The sequence below is a fragment of the Macaca fascicularis genome, chromosome 13 (genome assembly GCF_037993035.2).
Source record: "Macaca fascicularis isolate 582-1 chromosome 13, T2T-MFA8v1.1".
NCBI lineage: Eukaryota > Metazoa > Chordata > Mammalia > Primates > Cercopithecidae > Macaca > Macaca fascicularis.
The window spans coordinates 111,404,477-111,424,814 of NC_088387.1; the positions used below are offsets into that span (position 1 = coordinate 111,404,477).

The 20,338-nt window shown below is 39.1% G+C and overlaps 1 protein-coding gene across 14 annotated transcripts in view; it reads left to right on the forward strand.

Moving 5' to 3' along the window:
• The window catches only part of NOL10 (nucleolar protein 10), a 114,890-nt gene that overhangs the window by 3,723 nt on the left and 90,829 nt on the right, over window positions 1–20,338 (forward strand). For 7 of the 14 annotated variants that reach the window (XR_012422679.1, XR_012422678.1, XM_065527434.1 and 4 more), the window contains 7 exons: window positions 1,935–1,980; window positions 4,463–4,561; window positions 10,414–10,491; window positions 13,041–13,078; window positions 14,934–15,070; window positions 17,808–17,873; window positions 19,249–19,309. Coding sequence is in view for 9 of the 14 variants with exons in the window: in XM_065527434.1 (XP_065383506.1) it covers window positions 1,935–1,980; window positions 4,463–4,561; window positions 10,414–10,491; window positions 13,041–13,078; window positions 14,934–15,070; window positions 17,808–17,873; window positions 19,249–19,309 (525 nt within the window). In the remaining 5 variants the exon portion in view is untranslated. Of the gene's footprint in view, window positions 1–500; window positions 619–1,934; window positions 1,981–4,462; window positions 4,562–10,413; window positions 10,492–13,040; window positions 13,079–14,933; window positions 15,071–17,807; window positions 17,874–19,248; window positions 19,310–20,338 lie in introns of those variants that run through there. The other 7 variants (XM_074012354.1, XM_074012356.1, XM_015434002.3 and 4 more) reach the window with 4 other exon arrangements.

The following is a 20,338-nucleotide window of genomic DNA, read 5'->3' on the forward strand; positions in this document are numbered from 1 at the left end:
CCTCTACTCAAAACCCTCCAGTGGCTCCTGGTCTCTTGGGGGTGAAAAGCAGAGTCCTTTGAGTGGCCTATAAGGTCCTACTTGATGTTGTGCCTTCCTGCCCTCTTCTCTGAGCTCAACGGTCGCTGTTCTCCACCTTCCACTGGCCTCACAAGTCTCCTTACTGCTCGAGACCAGGCACACACTTGCCGTAGGACCTTGGTGCCGGGGATTCCCCCTGCCTGCCTGCTTTTCTCCCAGATGTTCACCAGGCTTGCCTCCTCATGCCTTTCAGGTCATTGCTCAAGAGAATCTTAACCTTATTTAAAATTATAATTCTCCACCAACACTTCATCTCCTCTTCTTGCTTTATTTTTTCCATGGCATACATAACCGTCAGACATTTTAATTGTTTTACTTCCTTATTTGTTGGTGTTCCCTCACTTGAAAGAAAGCTTCATGAAAGGAGGGGTTTTTAGATTGATTAATTAATTAATTAATTAAATTTTTTTTTGAGACAGGGGTTTACTCATTGCCCAGGCTGGAGTGCAGTGGCACAATCATGGCTCACCTCAGCCTTGACTTCCCTTGGGCTCAACGATCCTTGCCCCTCAGCCTACTGAGTAGCTGGGACTACAGGTGCGCACCAGCATGCCCAGTTTCTTTTTTTTTTTTTTGGTAGAGACAGTGATCCCACTTTAGTGCCAGGCTGGTCTCGAGCTCCTGGACTCAAGTGATCCCCTTGCCTCAGTGCTGAGATTATAGGTATGAACCACTGCACCCAGCCAAGAGGGTTTTTTTTTTTTTTTTCCGTGTTTTATTTATTACTGCTATACCTAATTACTGGCATTTAGTATACTAAATAAATATTTGTTTAATGTATTGATGAATAAAGTTAATTTTCATTTCCAGCCCCATCACACTTTTGACTTGGGGCTGTGATTTTTGTTCATACAATTTGACCTAAAAATCTCCCATTCTGGAGTTAATCAGCTTTTGTTGTATTTTTAATGCTGTTAAATTTATTTTCATTAGTTTTCCAGTGGTTAAGCCTGTTTTTTTTGAGACGGAGTCACCAGGCAGGAGTGTAGTGGCAAGATCTCAGCTCCCTGCAACCTCCGCCTCCCGTGTTCAAGTGATTCCCCTACCTCAGCCTCCCAAGTAGCTGGGATTACAGGTGCCCACCACCACGTCTGGCTAATTTTTTGTATTTTAGTAGACACAGGGTTTCACCATGTTGGCCGGGCTGGTCTCTATCAGCCTCCCAAAATGCTGGGATTATAGGCATGAGCCACTGTGCCTGGCCAAGTATCAGCTATTTGGTCAGTTACTTATCTGGTTTTATTCTTTGTAAAAAATATATTTCTATAAGAAACATTCTCCTATAAATGTTTCACTTTTTAAATTCTCACTTAAATAAATTAAGTTGTTCTGTATATTTAGTTACAACCCATAATATTTGAGGCTTTCTGTTTTCCTTTAGATTGGATTGGGTTAGTTTAGATTGGATTAGGTTAGATGGGTTAGTTTTCTCTTGTGTAAAAGGTTGTAGTTCAAAAAATTTCTTAGCTGGCTGGGCCTGGTGGCCCGTGTCAGTAGACCTAGCATTGTGGAAGGCAAGGGTGAGAGGATTGTTTGAGCCCAGGAGCTTGAGGCTTCGGTGAGCTGCAGTCACGCTGCATCACTGTACTCTAGACTGGGCAAGCATGAGACCCTGTCTCTAAAAAAGTAAAAATAAAAGAAATTATCTAATGTATGTAAGTATACACAAGAAAAAAAGCCAGGAGATATTTAATATGTTAAGAGTAGAGTTAGGATTAGAGAATTTTTTTGCTTCATGTGTTATATATTCCTATAAAGTTTGAATTTTTAAATATAAGCTTGTATTGATTTTGCAAGCTGAAAAAAATTTAGCAAAATTTGTTTTAAAATAAAGTCTCTTCATTTTCTTTAAGTGGCTTTCTGATAGGAAGAAGAGAGCACTACAGAAGAAAGATGTAGGTGAGTATTGTTTTTTCCTGCTTCAGCTGCATTAGTGATCCGTGTTCTAATGCTTTTACTCATTTGCTGTTATCATATACAAGTGAGGATTTATAAGAATGCAGTAACATATAGTGGAAAATGAATGCTGTTGTCTCTTTCCTTTTTTTTTTTTTCCTTTGACATGGGGTCTCGCTGTGTTGCCCAGACTGGTTTCTAACTCCTGGGCTTGAGCAGTCCTCCCGAACCTTGGCCTCCCAAAGTTTTGGGATTACAGACATGAGCCTCTGCACCCAGCCCTTCTCCTTCTTCTTCTTCTTTTTTTTTTTGAGACAGAGTTTCAGTCTTGTTCCCTGGGCTGGAGTGCAATGGTGTGACCTTGGCTCACTGCGACCTCCACCTCCCAGATTCAAGTAATTCTCCTGCCTCAGCCTGCTGAGCAGCTGGGATTACAAGCCACCATGCCTGGCTAATTTTTTTTCTATTTTTAGTAGAGATGGGGTTTCTCCATGTTGGTCAGGCTGGTCTCGAACTCCCCACCTCAGGTGATCCTCCCGCCTTGGCCTCCCAAAGTGCTGGGATTATAGGCATGAGCCACCACGCCTGGCTGCCTTTCTCCTTCTTAAGAAACTTTTTACTGTGGTTGGTATGTTCCTGGTGGGTATGGGATTTTGATTTTACCTTATTAACTAATGAGTTAGCCTGTTACTGTTTCATGGATAACAACGGTAAGAGGCAAGACTCCTGGGTTAGAGATGCATATTTTATTACTCACAGCACAGTAAATAGCATGAACATCAGCATATTTGTGCCAGTTCCCCTCTTGAGTCTCCTGGAGACACTTAGCACAGTCCAGATGGATGCCTGGCACACAGTGGATTTGTGTTGTGGCTGAGCAACACAGCTTGGGAAGTCCACTGCTTTTCTAGCAAGCAGTAAGCAAAGCTGTGCTTTGTCTAGAAGGGACGTGTCTGTCAAGGTTCTCAGCAGCGTAAACAACCCTGAGAAATGGCTCAGGTTAGAGTGACTGGGGCCTTGCAATCTCGCCATACCCAGTAAGCATGCAGGTCCAAGGGGGACTGCCTCTCCTATTGCTTTGCTCTCTGGTGTATCAAAATCTTATCCTGTGAATTAAATCCATTTATCAGTGTTTGAGATACAGAGACAATGAGCATTTTTTGAAGAAAGGAATTTTACATGTAGGATGTATGAACCTGAACATTAAAAGATGATTGTAGAAGATGATTCTTTTAAATTTACGGCAGCAAGAAATTGTAAGAAGAATTCTAACTTAAATAATTTCGGTAAACAAGTTTTCATTATGTTTTCTTCATTATAGCTTGTCACATATGAAAGAAAATTTATTTTCCCATATTTTTGTTTAACTTATTCTTTAAAGACCTAAGGTATCAAAGGGATTTCCTCTTGTCTGCAGATAATTGGTGCCAACAGAGGCATAAGTCAGCTTGGTAGTAGTTTCTTATATAAACTTAAGAGTTTGGGCCAGGCATGGTGGCTTACGCCTCTGATCCCAGCACCTTAGGAGGCCCAGGCGGGCAGATCACGAGGTCAGGAGTTCAAGACCAGCCTGGCCAACATAGTGAAACCCCATCTCTACTAAAAATACAAAAATTAGCCAGGCATGGTGGCACGTGCCTGTAGCCCCAGCTACTCAGGAGGCTGAGGCAGGAGAATCGCTTGAACCTGGGAGGTGAATTTTGCAGTGAGCCAAGATTGTGCCACTGCACTCCAACTTGGGCAACAGAGTAAGACTTTGTCTCAAAAAAAAAAAAAAAGAGTTTGGAGGCTTAAACCTGTCATTTAGGAGAAAAAAAAATTATAAGATTTTTTTCTTTGCCGTGATTGAGTAATAATAGTGGTTTAGGGGCCTGGTGCAGTGGCTCACTCCTGCAGTCCCAGAACTTTGGGAGGCTGAAGTGGGAGGATTGCTTGAGCCTAGAAGTTCGAGACCAGCCTGGGCAATGTGGCAAAACCCCATCTCTACAAAAATACAAAAATACCTGCGTGCAGTGGCATACGCCTATAGTCCTAGCTCTTTGAGGGGCTGAGGTGTGAGGATTGCTTGAGCCCAGGAGGTTGAGGCTGCAGTGAGCCATAATCGTGCCACTGCACTACAGCCTGGGTGACAGAGTGAGACCCTGTCTCAAAAAGTGGTTTAATGTTTATGGTCTTCCTCCTATAACACTGAATGTTTGATACACTGTTGTGGAAATTTTTTTTTTTCAATTAATGGTGATAGTTTTTTTCCTCTTGAAAAGTGAAAATGAAATACTTAGCTTAGAAAAACAATATATGAGCTAAGGAAAAAAACCTTTGCTGTTTAATGGTTGGGCTGGAAGGCCAACCATTTCCCAAGGCTGGGAAGCATTTGGGATGAATTTTACCTGTTTATGGTTGTGGTGACTGCTTGGCACACATTTGTCTTATGTTAGAGAATAAGCACATGTTAGCTAAACTAAGTTGTTTTTTTCTCTCCTTTTAGATGTCCGTAGGAGAATTGAACTTATTCAGGATTTTGAAATGCCTACTGTATGTACCACTATTAAGGTGTCAAAAGACGGACAGTACATTTTAGCAACTGGTAAGCATCTTTTTGGTTATGATTTCCATGCGTTTTATACCAGGAAATGCTGTGATGGGAAAGATTTTTGTTGTTGTTGTTTTTAACCATAATATTTTATTATAAAAAACTTAAAACGCACAGAAATATTGAAAAAATTATAAACACCCACTTAACTACTACCTAAATTCCGCAGTAAATAGTTTACTCTGCAGTATTTGATTTATCCCATGCATCTATCTCTTTGTTCATACATCAGTCCATCTTGTTTCTTTGATGCATATCAGTGTAAGTTGAAGATACCAGTGTACTTCACCCCAAAACACCTTAGCATGTATATCATTAGCTGGAGTTCAATATTTATCAATATTTACTTATGGCTTTTTTCAAGATAAATTTATATTGGTGAAATGCACAGATCCTAAGTTTACCATTTGATTAGTTTTGACAAACGCACATGCTTGTGTAACTCAAAGCTCTATCAAGACACAGAACGTTTTTTCCTGCAGAAAATGTCTCCCACTCGTGCAGAGACAACCGTTGCTGATTTTTTCAGTATAGACAAGTTTAGTCTGTTTCAGAACTTAATATAAATGTAGTCATACACTGTATATTCTTTCTCTGTGAGGCTTATTTCATGTAGGATTTTGTATTTGAGATTTATACATGTTGTTATATGTGTCAATAGCTTCTTTTTTTTATTACCAAAAAATATTATTAGATGACTAAACCACAGTTTATTTACTCATTCTCCATGTAATGAGCACCTGGGCTATTTTCATTCAGTTTTTTGGCTATTACTAATAAAGCACTCTGAACAATTGCATAGAAGTCTGTTTTGTGGGTATATGCTTTCATGTCTTTGGTAAATACCTAGGAGTGGAATTTTTGGGTCCTGGGTAGGTGTATGTTTAGTAATCTGGGAAACTTCCAAGTCTTTCCCCAAAGTGATCGTATCATTTGTACTCCTACTAACAATGAATGAGAGGTTCAGGAAAGGTCACTTATAACATGGGTTTCTGTATAATGTACTAATTTTTAAAAATATCCCTAAGATTTTACATTAACAGTATTTATTATTATCAAAAAATCATGAAATATAGAGAACTTTTACTGTGTTGGAGTGTTGAACAGTGTCACCCAACCTTTAGTGGTTGTGATTTTGGTGCATTAGTCCTGTATATTGTCCAAACATTTTTTGCTGGTATCAGTATTCCTTTTCCAACCACTTTCTTTTTGGTAACACCTTTTATACCCACACAGGCCAGTCTCTTTTGCTTTGTGTTAATGATTATCTCAGTACTAACTAACACTATCTCCATCTCTTAGCCTTCAGTTTTATGTTCAGAAACTGGTAAAAAGAATTGAAGAAATCTAAGATATATGGACACCCTTATTGAAGACTAGAAGAAACTTAAATTTTCTTCATTGTATAGATCCAGAGATATTAAGTGACTTGTCTAAGCTCACAGATCTAGTACTTAAGAAAGCTAGGATACAGATTTGTTAAATGACACTTTCTTTTATGAAATCATCCTCTGTTTCTATGCAAAATTGGTGGCTTTTCTTCTTCTTTTTTTTTTTTTTTGTTTTTGTTTTAAACAGAGTCTCACTCTGTCACCCATTCTGGAGCACAGTGGCATGGTTTTGGCTGACTGCGTCAGTCTTCTCCTGCGTCAGTCTCCTGAATAGCTGGGACTACAGGTGTGCACCACCACACCTAGATAATATTTGTATTTTTTTAGTAGATATAGGGTTTTACCATGTTGGCCAGGCTGGTCTGGAACTCCTTGCCTCAAGTGATCCACCCGACTGGGCCTCCCAAAGTGCTGGGATTATAGGTGTGAGCCACTGGGCCTGGCCTAATGACTATCCTTCTTATTCAGAACTTCTCAGTTTTATTTTATCTTAAAAATATTTCATAAATAATATGTGGGCTGAGCAGGGTGGCTCACGCCTGTAGTCCCAGCACTTTGGGAGGCTGAAGCAGGCAGATCACATGAGGCCAGGAGTTCGAGACCAGCCTGCCCAACATGGTGAAATCCTGTCTCTGTTAAAAATAAATTAGCTGGGCGTGGTGGCATGCACCTGTAATCCCAGCTACTTGGAGGCTGAGGCATGAGAATTGCTTGAACCCAGGTGGCAGAGGTGAGCCAGGATCGTGCCATTGCACTCTACCCTGGGCAACAGAGTGAGACTCTGTCTCAAAAAAAAAGAAAAGGAAGAAAATGTGAAACATGGTAGTGAGACTGAGGAACTGAATTTCATTTTTTTTTTAGAGACAGGGTTTCACTCGTAACCTTGAACTTTTGGGCTCAAGCCATCCTCCTTCCTCAGCTTCCTGAGTGGCTAGAACTATAGGTGCTCACCACTATGGCCATTAATTAAATTTTTTTTTTTTTTTTTTTTTTTTTGAGACGGAGTTTCGCTCTTGTTGCCCAGGTTGGAATGCAATGGCGCGATCTTGGCTCACCGCAACCTCTGCCTCCCTGGTTCAAGCAATTCTCCTGCCTCAGCCTCCCAAGTAGCTGGGATTACAGGCATATGCCACCACGCCTGGCTAAGTTTTATATTTTTAGTAGAGATTCGGTTTCTTCATGTGCGTCAGGCTGGTTTTGAACTCCCGACCTCAGATGATCTGCCCACCTCGGCTTCCCAAAGTGTTGGGATTACAGGTGTGAGCCACCGTGCCAGGCCAAAAAAAAAATTTCTTTTAGTAGAGATGGGGTATTTTGCCCACATTGGTCTCAAACTCCTGGACTCAAGCGGTTGTCCACCTGTCTCTCAAAGTGCTGGGATTATAGGCATGAGCCACAGCACCCAGCTGGAATCTTAAATTTAATTTGATTTTAATTATTTTTAATTTAGATAGCTATGCATTGCTAGTGGCTGCCATATTGGACAGCACAATTGTAAAGTCCAGAGTCCTTCTGGTTTGACTTTCCTCGAGGCCTTTTTCTGGTACTGGTAGGGGAAATGGAGTTGGAGTGTCACTTGCTTCTCCATTTAGTTTGGTAGAGGTTTTTCTTTCAATGTCGGTATCTGTCCGTACTTCTTTCTCAGATTCCCTTTGGTGTTCTAGGCTGTGTGGCTAAAAACAAGTTGAATGAGATTGGCCCTGAAGACCCTTCATTCTGGTTGGGGAAATAGATTATCTAAGGGAATGAACCCAGGGGATGTGCTAAGTATTGTTTTGTTATGGAAGTGACCGGCCTCTTAATTCCTTTTGGAAGCATTGGGTTTATGATCATGCCAGATTTAAATCTATTGTTAGTGGTGGTGTTAGTTTTTTCCGTTACGTGGGGATGAAAGATAAAAAATAGAGGGCCTACTTTTATTAATGTTTATATTTTTTACCACTTTTTCCCCCCGATGGCCAAAGTAATACTTGTAAGCCTTTTAAACAACATAGCAATAAAAAACAGGGTACAGTAGCTCATGCCTATAATCCCTGCACTTTGGGAGGCTGACGCAGGAGTATTACTTAAGGCCAGGAGTTCAAGACCAGCTTGAGCAACACAGCAAGATTCTGTCCCTACAATAAAATAAAAAAATTAGTTGAATGTGGTGGTGTGCATCTATAGTGTCAGCTGCTCACGAGGCAGAGGCAGGAGGATTGCCTGAGCCTAGCAGTTTGAGGTGCAACGAGCTATGATTGTACCACTGTGCTCCATCCTGGGCAACAGAGCAAGACCCTGTCTCTGAAAAAAATTAAAGCCCCAAAAACAAACGACAGTGGAATACAGGTCCTGGCTATATTAAAAGTTTTATGTGTGGCCTTTCAAATTTTCTGTGTGTGTGCGCGCGTAAAATTGTGTGTATATATCTGTATGAATGTAGATATATATACACACATATATACACACATGCATATATATGTGTGTATATATACACATACACACATGCATACAAATCTATTAAAATTATTGCCATACGACAGTGGGCTTATATTTACTGGTTTTAAACTTCTCTTTTTTAAGCTGGGTGTGGTGGTTCATGCCTATAATTCCAGCACTTTTGGGAGGCTGAGGTGGGTGGATCACTTGAGTCCAGGAGTTTGAGGCAAGCCTGGGCAATGCGGTGAAACCCCATCTTTACAAAAAATACAAAAATTAGCCAGTCATAGTGGCAGGCGCCTCTTGGTCCCTGCTACTTTGGAAGCGGAGGTGGAAGGATCACTGGAGCCGAGGGAGGTTGAGGTTGCAGTCAGCCGTGATTGCACCACTGTGCTCCAGCCTGGTTGACAGAGTGAAACCCCATTTCAAAAAAGGAAAAAGAAATTCACCAAAGAAAACCCCACAAAATAACCTTTTTTTTTTTTTTTTTTTTTTAAATGAAATCTTGGGTTTTGATCTATGTCAGTAAACAAAGGACTACCTCATTGTTTTAAGATATTTTTATTGGAAATACATAACATAAAATATGAAAGTCTCCGAAACTGCACTTCACGGAGATAGACTATCATTGTGAAGTTAATTCCTCCAACTTTTGCCTTACAAAGTGCCAAAGTTAGGCCAGGCACAGTGGTTCATGCCTATAATCCTAACACTTAGGGAGGCTGAGGCAGGCAGATCACCTGAACTCAGGAGTTCGAGACCACACTGGCCAACATGGTGAAACCCTGTCTCTACTAAAAATACAAAAATTAGCCAGATGTGGTGGCAGGCACCTATAATCCCAGCTACTTGGGAGGCTGAGGCAGGAGAATCACTTGAATCCAAGCGGCAGAGGTAGCAGTGAGCCGAGATTGCTTCTCTGCACTCCAGCCTGGGCAACAGACCAAGACTCCATTTCAAAGAGAAAAAAAAAGGCTGGGCTCGATGGCTCACACCTGCAATCCCAGCACTTTGGGAGGCCAACGCGGGTAGATCACCTGAGGTCAGGAGTTCGAGACCAGCCTGACCAACATGGTAAAACCCCATCTCTACCAAAAATACAAAAATTAGCTGGTCATGGTGGCCTGCATGTGTAATCCCAGCTACTCAGGGGGCTGAGGCAGGAGAATCGCTTAAACCTGGGAGGCTGAGGTTACAGTGAGCCGAGATCACGCCATTGCACCCCAGCCTAAACGATAGAATGAGACTGTCTCAAAAAAAAAAAAAAAAGGCAGAGTGCCAAAGTTGCCATTGCATTGTACAAAATTGGGATTGTATTATATGGATCATATTCCAGCACTCGCCTGTGCTCTCTCTGTGTACTTTTACTTTATAGTACGTTTTGGCAGCTTTCCATGTCAGTGGTTACTACAGGTCTGCCTCATCCACTTTATGGGCTATGTAATATTCCCTTGCGTGGATTTATTGTCAGTCATTCAACCATTTTCCTGTCAGTGGACATTTTATTTGCTTTCAGTTGCTGACCATTTATAAATAATGCTGCAGTGAACATTCTTGATATCTTTGGCAGGCTTGTGGATATATTTCCGTGAGTTCAATTTGTGTGAGTTGAAATATAGATTGAAAGTATAGAAACATCATGTATTTTAGGGATTATCCTTCAAAGAAGTTGTATCAATTGTATACTAATCAACAACAGTATATGGGAATATTTTACACTTTCACCAACACAGATATTAACCGTTTTTTAAATCTTTGCCATTCTGGTGGACAAACTGTTTCGTCGTTTTCATGTATTTTGTTAGATTACTTGTAAAGTTTCTTAGTAATTTTGTTTGGTTTTCTATGACTTGCTTGTTTAGCTTTTGCTCAGTTTTTCCTTGGGGTGTTTGAGAGGAGCTGCTTTTACATTCCTTTCTTTTGATTTGATTACAATTAATCCTGCCTATCTCTGAACAAGAGGTACACTCAATGTATCTGTGGATGTTGACTATGAAAGTATGTCTTTAGGTTTTACATCACATTAATTTTTTGTAGGAACATATAAACCTCGGGTTCGATGTTATGACACCTATCAGTTATCCTTGAAGTTTGAAAGGTGTTTAGATTCAGAAGGTGAGTAAAAAGCTAAATTTGAATTTGTGAAAATGACTTTTTATGTTGTTTGCTTTTCTGGTTTTAAAATGAGAACAGTTTGTAATTTTTTTTATTGCTATATAACAGATTACTGTACTACAATCCAGATGGCTTAAAACATCCATTTAGTAGCTCACAGTTGTGTGGATCTTAAGTCTGTGCAGCTTCTGTGCTCATAGAGTGTTGACCAGGTGGAGCTCTGACTTGGAGGTGCTGGAAAAGAATATGCTTCCACGTGTTAGTTTGTAGTTCTTTTAGAATTGACTAGCAGCTTTTCTGGTTTTCAGAGAAAGCCCCCCCCAAAAAAAATAAAAATAAAAAATCAAAAGGAATTTGCTTCCAAACACACTCAGGTTGTTGTCAGTATTCAGTTTGTTGTGGTTATAGGATTGGGTTCCCATTTCCTTCTGGCTGTCAGCTGGGGGCCACTCTGTGCTTCTAGAGGCTACATGCATTTCTCATCACACGCTCACCTCCACCTTCAAACCAGCAAAAGCTCATCACATCCTCCCTGTTTTTCTTTTCTTTCTTTTATTTATTTATTATTTTTTTAAAGAGATAGGATCTTGTTGCCCAGACTGGAGTACTGTGGTGTGATCATAGTTTACTGTAGCCTTGAACTCCTGGGCTCAAGTGATCCTCCTACCTTAGCCTCCCAAGTAGCTGGAACTACAGATGTGAGCCACCATGCCCCACTAATTTTATAATTTTTTGTAGAGATGGAGTCTAGTCATGTTGCCCAGGCTGGTCTCAAACTCCTGGCCTCAGCCATCCTTTCGCTTTGGTCTCCCAAAGTGCTGGGATTCCAGGCATGAGCCACTGCACCCAGCCCCTTGTGTTTTGGATCTCTCTGACTTTTTATTCTGCTGCCAGCCAGAGAAACTCTGCTTTTATTATTTATTTATTTATTTTTGAGACAGAATCTTGCTGTGTCACCCAGGCTAGAGTGCAGAGGCACGATCTTGGCTCACTGTAAACTCCACCTCCTAGATTCAAGCGATTCTCCTGCCTCAGCCTCCTGAGTGGCCGGGATTATGGGCGCACTTCACCACGCCCAGCTAATTTTTGTATTTTTAGTAGAGATGGGGTTTCACATTTGGCCAGGCTCGTCTCGAACTCCTGACCTTGTGATCCACCTACCTTGGCCTCCCAAAGTGCTGGGATTACAGGCGTGAGCCCCCGCACCCAGCTGAAACTCTGCTTTTAAAGGGCTCATATGATTATAAATCTCCCCTTTGCCATAAAATGTAGTGTAATCACTAGAGCAGTGTCTTATCAATTCACAGTTTCCACCCACACTCTCAAGGGAAGGGGGTTATACAAGAGTAAAGGTCACTGGGGGTCATTCTTAGAATTCTGAATGACACCAAAGTCAAATTAAAATGAGAAAGTTCAAGTACTTTTATCAATTGGCCTAGAATTTGGGATTGAGGGGAAAGGAGTTAATGGGATATGTGGTCTGTGGAATTATATGCATAGTCTCCCAACTTGTTTCACCCTTTCGGTTTTTTTTTGTTTTTTTGTTTGTTTGTTTGTTTGTTTTGTTTGTTTTTTTTTTACTTTTTAGAAACAGGATCTTTTTCTGTCACCCAGGCTGGAGTACAGCGTTGTGGTCACAGCTCACTGCAGCCTCAACTACCCAGGCTCTAGAGATCTGCCTATCTCAGTCTCCCAAATAACTGGGACCACAGGTGTGCACCACCATGCCTGGCTAATTTTTTTTTCTGTTTTTTTTTCCCCCCATAGTGATAGGGTCTTACTTTGTTTATTGAAAACAATAGAAACTCTGTGTGCCACTAATAATGGCTATTTTTCACTCTTTTTGTTTATCAGGTAGACTATGAATGGGTAAAAAAAATGACTGTTATCTTTTTTGTTAAGCAACAATTTTTTAAATGTTCTTTAATGTATATTTGAAAGTCTTTTCTTTTTTTTGAGATGGAGTCTCACTGTGTTGCCCAGGCTGGAGTGCAGTGGTGTGATCTTGGCTCACTGCAAGCTCCACCTCCCGGGTTCACGCTATTCTCCTGCCTCAGCCTCCCGAGTAGCTGGGACTACAGGTACCAGCAACCACGCCCGGCTAATTTTTTGTATTTTTAGTAGAAATTGGGTTTCACCATGTTAGCCAGGATGGTCTCGATCTCCTGACCTCATGATCCGCCCGCCTCGGCCTCCCAAAGTGCTGGGATTACAGGCTTGAGCCACTGCGCCCGGCCTTGAAAGTCTTTAAAATGATTTTGTTTTCAACATCTCAGAAAGAGTGTCAGAATTTAGAAGTCATTGTATTTTGTGAATTTGCTTTCAGTTCTACAAGAAACCTAGTTGATATGTATTGAGAAATTATGAAGCTTTTAAGTTTTTGTTGGTGTTTTGGGACAATATACTATGACAATTTTCTTGTTTCACGTAGAGGCAGAAAAAAACTGGTTTGTGCGTAATTTCTGTGTTGAATTAGAATCTTTGCATCAAGTTTGCATTGTTAAGAATGTTGATTGATAATTGTATTTTTCCTATTTCTTGTTTTTCAGTTGTCACCTTTGAAATTTTGTCTGATGACTACTCAAAGGTATGTTTTATAGCATTGGTTTGTACTGACTAGACCCAAGAAATGAATGAGTGGAATTTATTTTGATGATAAGCAGTTTTATGATATTTTTATTGTTAAACTAAAATGGCTGTGTAGTTCTATTGTTAAACAAAAATGGCTGTGTAGTAAAATGTAACCCATCATTTTTTATTAATAATACAATGATACAGATAGCCTTTGGCCAATCTAATATCAAAGTTAATTTTTCATATCATATATGAAACCTTATTTATATTTTTAAGAATTGGCAGCAGTTATGTTTTATATCATCTTATATTCTAGATTTGTGATTCTGATTTTTACATTTAACCTAGATTTATATACCAGGTTGCTTTCATTTTCTTATTTATATGTGAAAAGTAAACTAGCAGGGTTGTATGTTTAATTTTTTTTTTTTAACTTTGCAAATTGTTGGGGTATATTCTGAAACAGTTCAAAATATAGCTAAGTAGATTTATTTCTTTTTTTGGTGCCATTAGTCCATCTTTCAACTCTTTTTTTGGAGACAGGGCCTCGCTCTGTCACCCGGGCTGGAGGGGCAGTGGCTTAATTTCGGATCACTGCAGCATCAACCTCCTGAGTTCAAATGATTCTCCTGCCTCAGCCTCCTGAGTAGCTGGGACTACAGGTGTGCGCCTCCACACCTGGCTAATTTTTGTATTTTTAGTAGAGATGGAGTTTCACCAGGTTGGCCAGACTGGTCTCAAACTCCTGACCTCAAGTGATCCGCCTGCCTTGGCCTCCCAAAGTGTTGGAATTACAGGCGTGAGACACGGCGCCCAACCTATCTTTCAACTCTTATAGTCACTTTCAACAGTTATAAAATTGTCAGTAAACTCTTGGATTTAAAAGTAAAACATTTTTAGTGATGTCAAATGGCATCTTGAAAGAAAATTGAATTTTCTTAGCTGACATGACTTTGTATTTTCAGTTTTGGAAACTATCTGGTACAGTTTATCCTTTTGTCTATGGTGTCATTTATCATACGTTTTGGAACATGTAATTTTAGAGTGTATTTTCTCTAAATACTGACGAATTTGCCTTTAAATACCATCTGTTGATGTTTGAGATACCCCTTTAGTACACTAAAGTCAAGTTACAAGGAGTATCTTTGACACTAAAGTCAAAGATACAAGGAGTTTATCATACCTTGTGTGATAATGGTGGGATTATTATTATCATTTTTTGTTTTTTATTTTTTGAGACAGAGTTTCACTCTTGTTGCCCTGGCTGGGAGTACAATGGTGCAACCTTGGCTCACCACATCCTCTGCCTCCTGGGTTCAAGTGATTCTCCTGCCTCAGCCTCCCGAATAGCTGGGATTACAGGTGCCCGCCATCATGCCCAACTACTTTTGTATTTTTAGTAGAGACGGGGTTTCTCCATGTTGGTCAGGCTGGTCTCAAACTCCTGACCTCAGGTGATCCACCCGCCTCGTCCTCCCAATGTGCTGGGATTATAGGCGTGAGCCACTGCGCCCCGCCGGGATTATTTAAATGTGTTCCCAAGTGAAAGAGGAAGCTGCTCATTGAGGGTACCATGAGAGTGCTCTGTGTTATGACATGCTCATGCCAGGTCAATGAAGGGCATTTGTTGCAAGTCTTTAATTAGTAGGTAAGGTTTGCAGAAAAGCTATCAGGATGCAGGAGGGCATTAAGGAGCCATTGGGGAGTTTTCATTCTTAATCCCAGTGGAGGGTGTGTGCACAGACGTGTGTTTAGACAGAGAGAGAGAGAGGTAAGAGTTTTTCTTGGTTTGCCAGTTTTTTAGTGATAATGAAATAAACACCTAACTAGGAACCTAAGCAAATTAATTTTTTTTGTTTTATTTTCAGATTGTCTTCTTACATAATGATAGATACATTGAATTTCATTCACAATCAGGTTTTTACTACAAAACCAGAATACCAAAGTTCGGGAGAGATTTCTCTTACCACTATCCATCTTGTGACTTGTACTTTGTTGGTGCAAGGTATCGGATCTAGTCCCTCTTTCTCCTTTTCACCTCCTAAAACAACCAACTTCTGTTCCTAAATTTCTTGTACAATTTCTGTAGATAGCTTGCTTTAATAAAAAAGTGATATGTGGCTCTTGTAAAAAAAAAAAAAAAAAGTACAAAACAAAGGATAGGCAAAAAAAAAAATTATTTTCTACATAATTGATTTCTACATAATCTACATATGGTACTACATAATCTACATATGGTACATAATCTACATATGCTGTTTTAACAACTGTTGTTTTGCTTAATACAATATTTTCTAATGTTAAAAATATCTTTGATAGTTACCTGCCTCATTGGGAAATACTGATGGGAAGTGTGTGAACCTTTTCAGTTTAGCCCAGTTACCACAATTTACGAGACACGGTATTTTAGTTATCTGTTTATCTTCTAGATTTCTGTCTCTAAGATTGTTTCATGTCAGTAATCAGTTTCTATCTGATCACTTTGTGATTAATAGGTCATATGTGGTTATGGATTCTAGTTTAAAAAAATTGGGAGAGGGCTTTATTATTTTTGGTAATTTGATAGTTTGATTTAATTTGATTTGCATGAAATGACAAAAGCATTTCAAGCATCTTTCATTGTGTAGTTGATGTCCTACATTAAACAGTCTACGAAATTCTGAACAAAAGGTCATTAGCAAGTTTTCAAAATTTTAAAAAATTAAACAGTTGTTTCAAAACCATTAAGTAGTAAATGTATTTAAGAAATTAATTAGGACAGAAGTCATAACTTTAGAACACCACTATCTACCCATGTTTTTTGTTTTGTTTTTGTTTTTTTTTGTTTTTTTTTTTGAGAGGGATTCTCGCTCTGTCGCTCAGGCTGGAGTGCAGTGGTACGATCTTGGCTCACAGCAACATCCGCCTCCTGGGTTCAAGTGATTCTCCTGCCCCAGCCTCCCGAGTAGCTGAGACTACAGGTACCCACCACCAAGTCCAGCTAATTTTTGTGTTTTTAGTAGAGGCAGGGTTTCACCTTGTTGGCCAGGCTCGTCTCGAACTCCTGACCTCAGGTGATTCACCTGCCTTGGCCTCCCAAAGTGCTAGGATTACAGGCGTGAGCCACAGTGCTGGGCCCGGTTTTTTTTTTTTTTTTTTTTTTTTTTTTTTATTTAACCAAAGCCATTAGTGTATCTATTTGACTGTTAGTATTGGCAATTTATCTACAATATTTAACAGGATAAATTGTAGGCAAAAATTTAGTACAATTTCGATAGAAACACCCCTTTTTTCCCCCTGAAAGTACAGCAGTATTTGAAGGACTAATTTTTTTAAAGAAGAATAAGACATTATCTTTGCTTTTAAGTTGCTTAAAGGGTATAATTCCTACATGTGACCGACTCATTTAGGAGTTGTATCTTTGGCTTCTGTTACTATGGTGCTAAATTTGGAGATATATACATGTATAATGTAGTTGATAAAGTCAGTTTCTTAGCCCTATTGCACAGTATTTCAAAACTTTTTATTCGAAGTACCTTTTTGGTTTTTAGTTTTTTATAAAGATGGGATCTCATTATGTTTCCCAGGCTGGTCTTGAACTCCTGGGCTCAAATGATCCTCTTGCTTTGGCCTCACAAAATGTTGAGATTATGGGTGTGAGCTACTGTACCTGGCCTGTATTATTATTATTATTATCTTTTGAGATGAAGTCTAGCTCCGTCACCAGGCTGGAGTGCAGTGGTCCAATCTCCGCTCACTGGAACCTCCGCCTCCCAGGTTCAAGCGATTCTCCTGCCTCACCCTCCTGAGTAGCTGGGACTACAGGCACGCCCTGCCACGCCCAGCTAATTTTTGTATTTTTAGTAGAGACAGGGTTTCACCATATTGGCCATGATGGTCTCGATCTCTTGACCTCGTGATCTGCCCACCTCGGCCTCCCAAAGTGTTGGGATTACAGGCATGAGCCACTGCGCCCCGCCTATATTATTTTTATAGTCATCAAAAAGGTAGCATTTGACCAGGTATTTGGCTGGTGGCTGTTATGTGTGTGTGTTTATATGTATGTGTGTGTATATATATGTGTGTGTGTGTATATATATAAAATACATGAAAAAATATATACAAATACATAACCATTTTAGAAAACTGGGAAAATACAGAAAAGAAAAAATTCAGGCTGGGCACTGTGGCTCATGCTTGTAATCCAGCACTTTGGGAGGCCAAGGTGGGCAGATCCCCTGAGGTCAGGAGTTCAAGACCAGCCGGGCCAACATGGTGAAACCCTGTGTCTACTAAAAATACAAAAAATTAGCTGAGTGTAGTGATGGGCGCCTGTGAGCTGAGACTGCCCTGTTGCACTTCAACCTGGACAACAAGAGCAAAACTCCATCCCAAAAAAAAAGAAAAAATTCAGCCATAATTATACCACCCAGAGACAATCCTTAATATGTTTCCTTCTAGTCCTTTCTTATATACATATGTAGATACATTACGTGTACTTTTGCATCTTGTATTCTCCATCTTATTTGTAAATAGTATACTACGTAATGACTTAATATTTTCTTGGCATGTGAATGGTTTAAATCACTTTTATACGTGAACAAATTCATAAAGTGAATATTTTTCAGATTTAGAATACATTTTTGTATCAGTTTTATAAAAAGAAGTGATGGCTTATGAGTGATATATATTTATAAAATTTATATTTACTTAAAGTTTCATTGTAGTTTAGCAGGTTTTTGACTTTCTTTATTACTTTACAGTTCTGAAGTTTATAGGTTAAACTTAGAACAAGGACGATACCTGAATCCTCTACAAACTGATGCTGCGTGAGTATTGGTTTAGTAATACTGCTATATACATTTTGACCAGGAGGTGGAGCCAGATGCTCAGTTTGTTAACAAGTAACATAAAATACTGCAATTAAGCAAAACTCCCAGCAACTTAGTTAAAAAGTGCTGTTGAATTTATTCTTAAACAAAAAATCCACCGAAAGATCGGTGATTACTTTCAAAATTAAAGCATTTTTTCATATACTCAAATTTAAGTCAGTTAAAAATAGTTTATTATTATGACTTGCAGTGTTCTTTAAATTTACATTCATGGTTTTGTTTTGTGATATTTTCTCCTGTGGAGAAATTTTGAATTAATTTGGAGTGCCATTTTTCAATTTTTATGCTTTGCTAGCGGACATTTAAGGTTTTTAAAGTTTCCTTTTATCATACATTATAGTCTGCACATACGTATTATGCATTAAGAGTTTTTAGGAATGAATCCATCATCGTCATCATCACAACAAATAATAGCGATAAACTCAGTAGGAAAGCACTTACTTTGTGCCAGGTGTTATTCAGTCATTTTACTTTTATTAACTCATTTAAACTTAGAACAGATTTATATGGTAAGTACCATTTTACAGATAGGGCAGCTGAGGCTCAGAGAGGTAAGTAGTTTGCCCAAGGCCACACAACTAGTCAAGAGTAGAAGCTGGATTACTTCTCATTGTGTATATGAAGAGCTTGCTGAATTTTTCTTAGTGCTTTGAGAGGATTTTTAAAGGTTAGACGAACATGTTGTGATAATAAGAACCAAGTTAACTCCAATTTTCTTTATTTCACATTGGCTAGAAATGCTTTTATTTTTATTTTTAAAAACTTGTAGTAGTAACTTCACAATGCATTATATTGAGAGTCCTCTGTACCCCAGGCACCGCTGAACACTTTGCTGTCTTTTTCATTTAATCCCCATAACAACCCCCTGAGGTAGGTGAAATATCCATTTTACAGAGAAAGAAAATGAGACTCAGAGTGATGTACCCAGGAGAAGCTTGTCAAGGCTCAGGATTGTCATGGTGATAGCGTGTGTTCTTTTAAGAATGTTACCTGCCTTGGAAGAAAATACCTTGAAAAAATAGAGTGACCCTTTCTTCTCATGGTAGTGGAATAGTATTTCAGAAGGAAGTCCCTCCTCGTTTGTCACCTAGCAGGTAGAGTGTCACCCTGGGGATCAGAAACTCCAGTGACTGTGAGCCAAGCACTTAACCCTTTCAAACCTTGGTGTTTTCCATTTGCAGATTAGTGAGAGAGAATCTGTGTGTCTTCTTTCTTCCCAGAATTTGGGTTGACTGTTTATTTATTTAATATTCCTTCCCTGCTAAAGTAGCTGCTAACTAATACTTTCTCTCTTACTGCTTTCCTGTGTTAGGGAGAATAATGTTTGTGACATAAATTCAGTGCATGGCTTGTTTGCCACAGGAACCATAGAGGTAAGCATATATTGACTTTATTTTTTAGAATATTTGTTTTATATTTGATTGGACTTTTTATTTAAAGACTGAGTTGCTTGATTCCTTAGAGCAGGATAATGAGGTGATAGCTTATATATATATGTATATGTATGTATGTGTGTGTATGTATATATTTATTTATTTTTTTCGACACAAAGTCTCGCTCTGTCACCCAGGCTGGAGTGCAGTGGCACCATCTCCACTCATTGCAACCTCCGCCTCCCAGATTCAAGTGATCCTGCTGCCTCAGCCCTCCTAGTAGCTGGGATTATAGGCACGCACAACCATGCCTGGCTAGTTTTTGTATTTTTAGTAGAGATGGGGTTTCGCCATGTTGGCCAGTCTGGTCTCGAACTCCTGACCCCAGGTGATCCACCTGCCTTGGCCTCCCAAAGTGCTGGGATTACAGGAGTGAGCCAGCGTGCCTGGCCGGGATTCTTTTTTTCATTAAAAAAAAAAAATTTTCCCCAGCTTTTTATTTTTAAAAAGTTCACATCTTTGTAAAAGTTTAGTGATAACTTATATATATTTTGCATTTTCTTTTCCTATAAAAATGTACATATATTAAAAATGTTTTTTGAACCATTTGAAAATAAGTTGCAGAGATGATATTTCTTCCCCAAATACTTTAAAATGGATTTCTTAAAAAGAAGGACTTTCTCCTATAAAGTCATATATGTATCATTATCATTACTAATAAATTTAATATTGGTGCAATAATATATATTAAGTAGTTAACATTGATACAATCATTTTAAATTTAAAAATTTTCCCAGTTATACCAAGATGTCCTTCAGCACGGTTCTCCTTGCCCCTCCATCCAATCCAAGTTCCAGTCAAGATTATGCATTGCATTTTGGACTGTTTTATTCTGTTTTTTTTGGGTTTTTTTTTTTTGTAATTTAAAAGAAATTCAGCTCATGTTAAAACACTTAAACAGTACTAAAAAGGTTATAAGGTAAACAGTTAAACTTTTACTTTCTATGAAATAAACAATGTTAATTAGGT